The 12,673-nt window shown below is 45.6% G+C and overlaps 1 protein-coding gene across 3 annotated transcripts in view; it reads right to left on the reverse strand.

The window, feature by feature from the left end:
- SYNDIG1 (synapse differentiation inducing 1) overlaps nt 1–12,673 on the reverse strand; it is a 94,037-nt gene that overhangs the window by 58,521 nt on the left and 22,843 nt on the right. For all 3 annotated transcript variants that reach the window (XM_054022639.1, XM_054022637.1, XM_054022638.1), the window contains exon 3: nt 4,125–4,262. In XM_054022639.1, the coding sequence (XP_053878614.1) occupies nt 4,125–4,262 (138 nt within the window). The remainder of the gene's footprint in view (nt 1–4,124; nt 4,263–12,673) is intronic.

A 12,673-nucleotide genomic window follows, 5' to 3' on the forward strand; every position in this document is an offset into this window, starting at 1 on the left:
CTCAAAACTGGGTGACTGGGCAACAAAATGGCAGATGAAATTCAATGCTGATAAATGCAAAGTGATGCATATTGGAAAAAACATAATCCTAACTATACATATAAAACGATGGGGTCTAAGTTAGCTGTTACCACTCAAGAAAGATCTTGAAATCATTGTTGATAGTTCTCTGAAAACGTCCACTCAATGTGCATTGGCAGAATGTTGGGAATCATTAAGAAAGGGATAGATAATAAGACACAAAACATCATGTTGCCTCTATATAAATCCACGGTATGTCCACATTTTGAATACTGCGTGCAGATGTGGTCGCCCCATCTCAAAAAAAGATATATTGGAATTGGAAAAGATTCAAAAAAGGGCAACAAAAATGATTAGGGGTATGGAACAGCTGCCATATGAGGAGAGATTAATAAGACTGGGACTTTTCAGCTTGGAAAAGAGATGACTAAGGGGAGATATGATACAGGTCTATAAGATCATGACTGGTGTAGAGAAAGTAAATAAGGAAGTGTTATTTACTCCTTCTCATAACACAAGAACTAGGGGTCACCAAATGAAATTAATAGGCAACAGGTTTAAAACAAACAAAAGGAAGTATTTCTTCACACAATGCACAGTCAACCTGTGGAACTCTTTGCCAGGGGATGTTGTGAAGGCCAAGACAATAACAGGGTTCAAAAAAGAACTAGATAAATTCATGGAGGATAGGTCCATCAATAGCTATTAGCCAGGATGGGCAGGGATGGTGTCCCTAGCCTCTGTTTGCCAGAAGCTGCGAATGGGCGACAGGGCTGGATCACTTGATGATTCCCTGTTCTGTTCATTCCCTCTGGGGCACTTGGCATTGGGCACTATCGGAAGACAGGATACTGGGCTAGATGGACCTTCAATCTGACCTAGTATGGCCGTTCTTATGCTCACCCATAGTATGGAAATCAAGCATTTAAATAACCTCCCTCTGGGTGCATTTATAATCAAAACTGTACCAGTACATGAACAGCGGGGATGTTTCGCATTTAATAGAACCGGCTGTAAGTTCACTGCCTGGATAAAACCAGTTAGTAGTTTTCAGTCTTACTGGAGTAACAGTATTACAGCAACCTACCCAAAATAAAATTAGGGTCATGGCCACAAAGCAGGATCCCAAATGCACCTACATGGAACAGTTCTCTACGGTAGGAAAACATTTCATATTGTGCTGAATCTTGTCCACTAACAGCTTTGGCTGGAGGGCAGAGGACTTGAAATACTGGGCACCCAAATACACCTCTACCCCGATATAACGTGACCCGATATAACACGAATTTGGAAATAAACCTAAAGCAGTGCTCCGGGGGGGCGGGGCTGCGCGCTCCGGCGGATCAAAGCAAGTTCGATATAACGCGGTTTCACCTATAATGCAGTAAGATTTTTTGGCTCCCGAGGACAGCGTTATATCGGGGTAGAGGTGTACTGTGTTTCTACACCAGGTATGCAATCCCCACTTTCAGCTTTCTCCTGAAAATTCCCCTGATGCAAGCCTGGAGCAATCAATACCCCTCAAACAAGGAAAAACTTGTTAAATTCTCTACTGAATCAGTCTTAATCTTCTCTGCAGTTTGGAGGCAGCTAAGATCAAATGTCCAGTGATCGATACATTTAAAATAAAGTAGCTTCATACCTCTTCCCTCCTACTGTAACCTTTTGTAACCTTTATGGTGAAATGTTCCCGATATTACCTTGTTAAAGATAAGGGTTCAATAAAACCCAACTTTTGTTTTTTAGGTTTGACTGTGTAGGTCAGTTACAGACAATCGATTTAGGAGAGGCCTGCTAGGCCACACTTGGAATGATACAATCAAATGTTATTAAAAAGAAACAATGATTCGTTAGGCAAACGGCTCACACAAATGTTACTATTATCCTGACACTCAAAGGTGAAATGGGTGATCAGCCACAGCCGTCTCATCCTGGAGCCCTGGATGTTAATTGGCGCGCTCCCACAATTTAGCAAAACCACTCCTTTTAGATGCCATTATAATATGAATTAGCATTAAACTGTCCTTCACCATTCTGAGAGTTCCACCACCTTCCTCTTGGCTCTTTACTTTACCCATGATTTAAATTAACATCTGCCCCAGTGTCCTTCCCATGCTCTTAATATAGACAGCATTGTAATAAAACAGTCACAATTCTCAAAAACACTAATGAAAAATCTTGCTCAAACCGGTTATAACCAAAACATAATGGTAACACAACCCCAAGTCATGTGCTTGCCAACTCTGACTTGCCCGGAACACTCTGTCTCCAACTTATCTTTAACTTTTCTCACACTAGCAACTTCATTTTCCCATATTCCTCTAGACTTTGGCTCAAAACCTAACTTCTACAGATTTTAATTTTAAGCATCTTCTAGGGCAGAGGTTCTCAAACTGTGGTCCATGGATCACCAGTGGTCCACGAGCTCCATTCAGGTGGTCTGCGGATAGTTCCCTCTAAGATGCACGCCTGGGGGGGCCACACACAAGGGAATCAAGGGCCACCCACCTAATTAGTGGAACTGCGCAGATGTGGCTCCACTAATTAGGTGCCTGGACCCTGGAGAAGACACACATGTAAGGTGATGTGGCTGCCTTGGGGACAATAGGGGGAGGTGGGAGGGGACAGTGGGGGGAATTTGTCGCTGCAGCCTTGCATGTCCCCAGAGAAAGAGGCGACTTTCCCCGGCTCCAGGGTTGCGGCTGCCAGTGAGGGACAGCCCTCCTTCCCAGCCTCAGCTCTGTGACTGCTGTGGTTTCCCAGCCCCAGCTCGGGGCTGCCGTGGCAGGGGAGAGAGGACACATCCATTGCATTAGAAAAGTAAGACTACTAATGTTAAAATATGAATTGTGTGCTTTTATTTGTAGATAATAAAATAATTTGTAATTATTATTACGGGTTTTTATATATATATATATATATAGTGCTTTTATCCAAAGCGCTTTACAATAGTTAGCTAACGGTAAAAACGACTTTTGGAAAGATCATTAAGTGGTCCGCTGAGACCCTCAGCAGTTTTCAAGTGGTCCGTGAAAAAAAAAGTTTGAGAACCACTGCTCTAGGTGCTACACAATAAACCATATTTGTAGGTTCCTTTGATCTTAAGGGCCTCAGAGGTACATAGATACATACAGACATGACAGAGACAATACTGGTGAACTTTAGAGCTGGGAGATTATAGAGTCAGACTAGAATGCGAGTGATTTCGGGGCTGTGAAGCACACAGATGGCATGTGCCAATGTGCTGCTCCATTTCTCTTATATTTTTGTCTAGTGATGGCAGCACACTTCATTGTAACCACCGATGAGTCCAGCAATGTGATTCCAGGCCTGTAAGTTACATTACCCTCTGCTCTGAGAGACTTCCAGCATTTCAGCCTTTCTGAAGACGCACTGGAGGGAGACGCTGAGTGGATATTAGTCATAGCGTGGCTGGAAAAGGGAAATCCTTCCTAAGAAAAATGTCATGTTTTTGCAAATTTGTCTATCCCAAATAGGGCTGAAAAGTTGAAAAAGCAAAATGGTTCACAGGAAGGGATTCCCAGAAAAAACCCATTTTGGAATTTTTCAGTTTCCCTCTGCCTGTCTGGAATGCTCTTGTCAATGTCACTTTTTCCCTGGACAGAAAATGAAACTGACAGAGCCTTCCAGGTGGGCTGTCTGGGAGTGGTGATTTTGAGTTTTCCTGGGGAGGGGGGATGGACATTTTTCAGCAAAATTTAAATTTTTTCCCGTGCAAAATTGAATTTTTCCAAAAAGGATATTTTCCAACAGGAAAGTGCTGACCCTCTCAACTATGAAGCAACATAACACTGGGCCACAAGAATCAGAGCTAAGGACTTTTATAGCATCTGCACTCAGTACAAAGGAAAACATGTAGGTACATGCCACTATCGATATATGCATTTCCACAGAAGGAGACCTGGAACACACACTCACCAGTGGGTTAGCTACACTCTGAACCGCTCTCTGCTTCTAGCTATCCACATCATGTGTGTGTAACCCAAAAATATATGCCCAGTTGCCTCCTTCCACATCACACTGGGTCCATCCAAATCCTAGACTGCCGTGTTCTGAGTTAGCAGGAGAGACTTTTACATTACCTCGTGTGACAAATAAAAGGCAGCAATTCCCAGTGGCCAAAAGCAGCAGAGCATGGAGAATACGCTGAGGCCGAGATGATCCCTTGGGGGCATCATGAGGAAATTGTCTTCACTCTCTGTGTCACTCGAGTAGTCGCTCTGGAATAGCAAGTGGAAGAAGGAAGAAAGAAAAGACTCCGGTTAATAATTCAGTTACTCCTCCCGCCAAAGGCGCCGTCTGTGAGCACCTACGAGTAGAACCTCCCCGGTAACTTGAGGCGTATTTTTATAGCTCAGACAGGATAATCACCTTTCCAAAATGCAAAAGGGTCACATACAGGAGCCCCACCCCCTCCATGGTCCCGCCTCCTGCTCCTCCTCTTCCCCCATGGCCCCACACCCGGCCAGGCCTGAAGCCGGAGCTGAGATGTGGGAAGAGCTGCCCAGGGAGCCCGGGCCATTGTGGGGAGCCCTGGACCCTCCACTGGAGCTAGGGTACCCCAGAGCAGCGCCCGGCCTGTGTCCCTCTCCCTGGGCTGCGCTGACCAGGGCAGGGGGAGGGTCTGGGACTCTGGGGCTCCCTAGGCAACTCTTACTACTGTCAGTCTCTGGCTTCTGGCCTGGCCAGGGGCGGGGCCATGGGGGGAAAGAGGAGGAGCAGGGGCGGGGCCTGATGGCGAGGGGGTGCTAAGGCTCACTTCAGCCCCCCACTGGGAAGAGGCTGGTGCCACACAGAGCCTCAGGCAGAGGGAGAGCGGTGCCACAGGGAATCCAGGACAAATGCTCTCCTGGAGTCATTCAGCCCGGGACCGGGACGTGTACATTTCGGGACTGCATTGTATGTTGCTAACGCTGTTTCAAGCATCTCAAGGCATTTTGGGAAGGGTTAAAGGTGTGAGTGTGGAGTGGAAGATTCCTTTGCAAGTTGCAAGGAACAGCACACACATCCTCCCGCGATGGAACGGTTACCAGACAGCTCATTTTACAATCCCAGCATAGAGCCCGTCTGGCCTTGCTGTGGCAATTTACAATACTGACCATGGCACAAGCACCTGGAGGAGAGGAAGGTGATCAGGAACAGTCAACATGGATTCACCAAGGGCAAGTCATGCCTGACCAACCTGATTGCCTTCTATGATGAGAGAACTGGCTCTGTGGATGAGGGGAAAGCAGTGGACGTGATGTATCTTGACTTTAGCAAAGCTTTTGATTTGGTCTCCCTTGGTATTCTTGCCAGCAAGTTATAAAAGTATGGGTTGGGTGAATAGACTATAAGGTGGATAGAAAGCTGGCTTGATCGTCGGGCTCAATGGATAGATGTCTAGTTAGCAGCCGGTACCAAGCGGAGCGCCCCAGGGGTCGGTCTTGGGGCTGGTTTTGTTCAACATCTTCATTAATGATCTGGATGATGGGATGGATTGCGGAAGAGGTAGATAGGCTGCAGGGTAGGGACAGGGTCCAGTGTGACCTAGACAAATTGGAGGATTGGGCTAAAAGAAACCTGATGAGGTTCAGTAAGGACAAGTGCAGAGTCCTGCACTTAGGACAGAGGAATCCCATGCACTGCTACAGGCTGGGGACTGACTGGCTAAGCAGCAGTTCTGCAGAAAAGGACCTGGGGATTACAGTGGACGAGAAGCTGGATATGAGTCAGCAGTGTGCCCTTGTTGCCAGGAAGGCTAACGGCATATTGGACTGCATTAGTAGGAGCATTGCTAGCAGATCGAGGGAAGTGATAATTCCCCTCTATTCGGCACTGGTGAGGCCACATCTGGAGTATTGTGTCCAGTTTTGGGGCCCTGACTACAGAAGGGATGTGGACAAATTGGAGAGTGTCCAACAGAGGGTAACGAAAATGATCAGGGGACCGCGGCACATGACTTATGAGGAGAGGCTGAGGGAACTGGGCTTATTTAGTCTACAGAAGAGAAGAATGAGGGGGGGATTTGATAGCAGCCTTCAACTACCTGAAAGGGGGTTCCAAAGAGGATGGATCTAGGCTGTTCTCAGTGGTGGCAGATGACAGAACAAGGAGCAATGGTCTCAAGTTGCAGCGGGGAAGGTCTAGGTTGAATATTAGGAAAAACTATTTCACTCAGAGGGTGTGAAGCACTGGAATGGGTTACCTAGGGAGGTGGTGGAATCTCCTTCCTTATTGGTTTTTAAGGTCAGGCTTGACAAAGCCCTGGCTGGGATGCTTTAGTTGGGGATTGGTCCTGCTTTAAGCAGGGGGTTGGACTAGATGACCTCTTGAGGTTGCTTCCAACCTTGATATTCTATGATTCTATGTCTGGACCCCAGGTGTAGTAAGTGTGACTCAGAGGAAGGCTGGTAAAGAGACAAGTGAAAATTAGCCCCAAGCCTCATGCATGGCTAACAAGTGTTAATATCCCTACGGCATGACAGAGCTCCGTGTCTACAGACTCCAGTGGCTTCTATTAACATATTTCCTTTCAGGGGAAAAAAAAATCAAATGCAAATAAAGCATAACTAGTGCGGCCTGTTAATTAATCACCTACATAGTCGAATCATGGAACGTGGGGAGGGGGTCTGACCTGAGCTCGTCAATCTGTCTGTTCTGCCTGTAACAGATTATTCCCTTTCCCACACTAAAGCCCCTCCCCTGCCAGCTACGATCCACTAGAACGATGAACATTTCCCCAAGGCCAGCGCACATATCTAGATATGTGTCTCTGGGACACAGAACATCTGCCGGGCCTAGACTTACATTATAGAACTTGCTCCTGCAGGAGAGAAGGATGGCTGCAGACCTCAAAGTGCTGAGTACTAAGGCTCAGGTGATGGGAGCTCAAGTCCCTACTCTGTCACAGACTGTGTGAGAGAGACCTTGGGCCAGTCACTTAGCCTCTGTGCCTTAGTTCCCCATCTGTACAATGAGGCTAAGAGCACTTCCCTATTTCATGGGGCATTCTGAGGATACATATCTTCAAGATTGTGAGGTGCATGAATACTATAGCAATGGGGAGCACACAAATACCGGTGATAGATTCTTCAACTCACATAAATGCCATAGAAACTGCAAAGGTCTGTTAAATACCAGATTCCCATCTCATGCACATGTTGCATTATTGTTTCCTAGGTCTAAACTCCCACTCGTGTGCAAGCCCTATAGGGTTTCTTCCAAAACCGGGGATTCTGTGCATCTGAGATGAAAAATGGACCATGCAGGTTTCTGCACACTCTGAAGAGTCATTGCTGGACTGCTGAGCCATGTCGGCACGAAGTTCATCACTGTGTTAGGGTGGAAGGCAATTCATTTCCCAACACTGGATGAAAAGGCTCCCCCCGCAGAACCCACTGTATGTATTTCATGGTAGCTGCACTCAAAGGAACATACATTGCTTTAGCACGCGCCAGCCTGTCCACGGAGAAACCTCCTTCACTGGCATTTGTTCTGGGCACATGTTGTACAACCTGAGCTCTCAGCCAGGAATTTTAGAATCAATATCCAAGTCTGACTTCAGTCATAAGAGGCCTTAGAATCCCATTAACCATTTCATTCTCCATATAGGCGCCACAAAGTAAGTCAAGTTTGTTAACACAGAGACCGGGGTGAAATCCTGGCTTCACTGAAATCAATCCCAAAACTCCCCTTGACGTGACCTTGGGCAAGTCATTGAGCTCCCCGGGTCTCAGTTCCCCACCTGGACAATGGGGAGCAGAGCAATGCTCTACCTCGCAGAAGTGCTGTGAGGCTGGAAAGCCAGGCGCGAGTCCCGGGCACTAAGACACGATGGAGAAAAGGGCCACATAAGCACTGAGACAGATGTAACAGGTTTTGGTTTTTACTCACTTAAACATTCTCTCTTTTTTTCCATTTTACAGAGAATATTTCAGACATCGCTGGATTTTTTTTAACACGAGAACTCAAATCCATTCTCTTATGCTCTATGTATGAATAATTCACTCTCTCACTCCTGTATTTCATCAATAACTTGGGTTTCTTTAATAAGCTAGTCACTGAGACGTTCGCATAGCAGAGTGTGTGGGGTATGACGAATGATACTCCTGGAGAAGAGACAGCAGCCCAACCACAGAAGAATACCTCAGTAAGGAACCTGTGCAGTATTTTAATGAAGCCTTATTTGATGGGTTGTCTAGCCATTAGCCCTGACATAAAGAACTGCCTGCAAGGTTACGGACCTCTTGAGATATCTAGATAGAGTTACGTACAGTTCAGGGGAGGCACCGGTGATCGTTGGTACCAGAGACATAGGGACAGGAGAGAGGACCCGAGGCCAAATTTAGGCTGTCAGGTAAGAGATTAAAGTCCAGGACCTCCATGGTAGCATTCTCTGAAATACTTCCAGCTCCATGCACAGAGCCAGGCAGAACTGCTGGGTCTCAGTGCGTGGATGAGACGATGGTGTAGGGAGGAGGGCTTTAGGTTTAGTAGGAACTTTCCTTTTGGGAAAGGAGGAGCCTATACAGGAAGGATGGGCTCCCAAACCCAAATGAAACTAGATAGCTGGCATTTCACATTAAAAAGGTCACAGAGGAGTTTATAAACTAAGGGCCGAGGGAAAGTCGACAAGTGCAGAAGAGCACATGGTTCAGACAGAGACACCCCTTAGGGGAGAATTTATTAAAGGGGATAATCTGTGTCCTAGCAAAGAGGAGAGGATAGAAGTTGACAAAGTACAGACAGGAACTCAAGAGAAACAGTCAAATGAAAGAGAGTCCCATTCAATTACATCACAGGAAGGCAGACAACTAAATATTGACAAATGTTATAAGTGTTTATTACAAATGCTAGAAGTCTAAATAGAGAGACAAGGTAGGTTGGGTCATCTCTTTTAATGGACCAACTTCTATTGGTGAAGCAATATTAAAAAGGAACAGTCACATGCAGAGAAACCATTTCAAAACGGCATAAGAGAGGCTCAAACTAAATGTATACCCAAATTAAAAAATACAAACAGTAAGAGGACCAAAGAAATGCCGCCTTGGCTACAGAACAGAGTAACAGAAGCTGTTAAGGCAAAAACGCATCCTTTAAAAATTACCTCCTGCACCTTGTCACTCTAATATCCTGAGACCAACATGGCTACAACAGCACTGCAAACAGAAGTCTAAATACTAAGCTGGGTGAACTTGAGTGCCAGGTATTCACTGAGGATATTGATATAATAGGTATTAAAGAAACATGGTGGAATGAGGATAAACAATGGGACATAATAATACTAGGCTATAAAATATACAGGAATGACAGAGTAGGTTGTGCTGGTGGGGGAGTGGCATTATATGTGAAAAAAAAGCATACCAGTCAAATATACACCTCTACCCCGATAGAACGCCGTCTTCGGGAGCCAAAACAGCTTACCGCGTTATAGGTGAAATCGTGTTATATCGAACTTGCTTTGATCCGCCGGAGTGCGCGGCCCTGCCCCCCCCGGAGCGCTGCTTTACCATGTTATATCCGAATTTGTGTTATATCGGATCGCGTTATATCGGGGTAGAGGTGTAGTACAAGTCTTAAACTAATCAAATTGTACCATAGAATCTCTATGGAGAAAAATTCTGTGCTTGAATAATAGGAGTATAGCAGCAGAGATACATTACCGACCACCTGACCAGGATGGGGACCATGACTGTGAAATGCTCAGGGAAATTAGAGAGGAAACAAAAACAGAAGACTCAGTAATAATGGGGGATTTCAAGTATACCCATTATGACTGGCTGGGTGTCATCTCCGGACAGGATGCAGAGATAAAATTTCTAGACACGATTAATAACTGCTTCTTGGAGGAATTAGTCCTGGAACCCACAAAGGGGAAGGCAATTCTTGATTTAGTCCTAAATGGAGCACAGGATCTGATCCAAGAGGGGAATATAGCTGAATCACTTGGTAACAACAACCATAATGTAATTTAATTTAACATCCGGGGGGGGGGGGGGGGCCGCGGGAGAATACCAAAGAAACCCACTGCAGTAGCATTTAACTTCAAAAACCCACTGGAAGCATTTAACTTCAAAAAACTACACAAAAATGAGGAAGCCAGTTAAATGGAAATTAAAAGGAACAGTCACACAGGTGAAATGCCTACAAACTGCATGGAAACTATTTTAAAAAAGCATAATAGAAGCTCAAACTAAAACGTATGCCCCAAATAAAAATCAATCAATACATTAAAAAAGGGTAAGAGGACCTTAAAACAAACAAACAAACAAACAAACAAACTACCGCCATGGCTAAACAAAGAAAAAGAGGATATTAAGAGGCAAAAAGACATCCTTTAAAAAACGCATGTCAGATCCTACTGTGGAAAATAGAAAGGAGCATAAACTCTGGCCTGTCAAGTGAAAATGTATAATTAGGCAGGCCAAGAAAGACTTTGAAGATCGATTAGCAAAAGATACCAAAACCAGCAGCAAAATATTGTTAAGTACATCAGAAGCAGGAAGCCTGCTAAACAATCTTTGGGGCCACTGGACGACCAGGGTGCTAAGGGAGCACTCAAGGAAGATAAGGCCTTGCAGAGAAACTAAATGAATTAATTGCACCAGTCTTCACTGCAGAGGATGTGTAGGAGATTCCCACACCTGAGCCATTCTTTTTAGGAGACAAATCTGAGGACCTGTCCCAGATTGAGGCATCAGCAGAGGAGGTTTTGGAAGAATTTGATAAATTAAACTGTAATAAAACACCAGGACCAGATGGGATTCACCCAAGAGTTCTGAAGGAACTCAAATGTGAAACTGCAGAACTACTAACTGTGGTACATAATGTATAGCTTAAATCAGCCTCTGTCCCAGATGAGTGGAGGATAGCTAATGTGACACCCAGTTTTTAAAAATGCCTCCAGAGGTGATCCTGGCAATTACTGGCTGGTAAGCTGAACTTCAGTACCTGTCAAATTGTCTGAAACTATCGTAAAGAACAGAATTATTAGACACATAAATGAACACAATATGTTAGGGAATAGTCAACATGACTTTTGTATGGGAAAACAAGCCTCACCATCTATTAGAATTCTTTGAGAGTGCCAACAAGCGTGTGAGCAAGGGTGACCCAGCTGATATAATGTATATGATATAATGTACTTGGACTTTCAGAAAGCCTTTGAGTTTGCTCTTAACCATCTAAGCTGCCATGGGATAAGAGGGAAGGTCCTCTCCTGGATCAGTAACTGGTTAAAAGATAGGAAACAAAAGGTAGGAATTAATGGTCAGTTCTCACAATGGAGAGGTAAATAGCGGGGTCCCACATGGGTCTATGCTGGGACCAGTCCTATTAAACATATTCACAAATGATCTGGAAAAAGGGATAAACAGTGAGGTGGCAGTGAGGTTTGCAGACAATACAAAATTACTCAAGATCATAGGTGCCCATGAAAAAAAAAAAATTAGCGTGTGCTTAGCACCCACTGGCAGCCAAGCACCCCCTGCCCCCCAGAGCCCTGCTGATCAACTCCACCCCCTCCCTCCCAGCGTCTCCCACCTGCCACGATCAGCTGTTCTGCACCTTGCAGGAGGTGCTGGGGGTAGGGTTGCCAACCCTCCAGGATTGTCTGGGAGTCTCCAGGAATTAAAGATTAATATTTAATTAAAGATTATGTTATGTGATGAAACCTCCAGGAATACATCCAATCAAAATTGGCAACCCTAGCTGCAGGGAGGGGAGGAGGGAGGAGCAGGGACAGAGTGTGCTTGGGGGACGGGGTGGAAAGAGGCAGGGTGGGGGCAGGAAGAGGTGGTGTGGGGCCTTGGCGGAAGGGGTGGAGTGGGGGCAGGCCTGGGGCGGAGGTGGGAGGTGTCAAGCACCTCCCGGGTAGAGAGGAAGTCGGTGCCTATGCTCAAGATAGTTAAGTTCAAAGCAGACTGCAAAGAGTTGCAAAGGAATCTCACTAAACCGGGTAACTAGACAACAAAACAGCAGATGAAATTCAATGCTACATAAGAACATAAGAACGGCCAAACTGCGTCAGAGCAATGGTCCATCTAGCCCAGTATCCTGTCTGCCGACAGTGGCCAATGCCAGGTGCCCCAGAGGGAATGAACAGAACAGGGAATCATCAAGTGATCCATCCCCTGTCGCCCATTCCTAGCTTCTGGCAAACAGAGGCTAGGGACACCATCCCTGCCCATCCTGGCTAATAGTCATTGATGGACCTGTCCTCCATGAATTTATCTAGTTCTTTTTTGAACCCTGTTATAGTCTTGGCCTTCACAACATCCCCTGGCAAAGAGTTAAACAGGTTGACTGCATTGTGTGAAGAAATACTTCCTTTGTTTGTTTTAAACCTGCTGCCTATTAAACTTCCTATTAAATATTGTTGATTCAATATTTAGCTAAATCAGTTTAACCACCAATGTAAATTCAAACCGGTATAACTTCCCCATGTAGACAAGGTCACACATTGGCCCGCCTAGAAAGGGTCTGCTGCTGGGGGTTAGCCCCAGAAAAAAGCCACAACGCAGATGTGTGGGGAAGACAACACCTCCCTTGCAAATCTGTGCCTTGAATGGGCACTGGGCCATGCAACTCACATCCAAGTGTCTCTTGGCAGAGCAGCTGATTCTCCCAGATACGCAGCGATGTGCCGCGC

Source organism: Malaclemys terrapin, chromosome 3 (genome assembly GCF_027887155.1).
Source record: "Malaclemys terrapin pileata isolate rMalTer1 chromosome 3, rMalTer1.hap1, whole genome shotgun sequence".
Lineage (NCBI taxonomy): Eukaryota > Metazoa > Chordata > Testudines > Emydidae > Malaclemys > Malaclemys terrapin.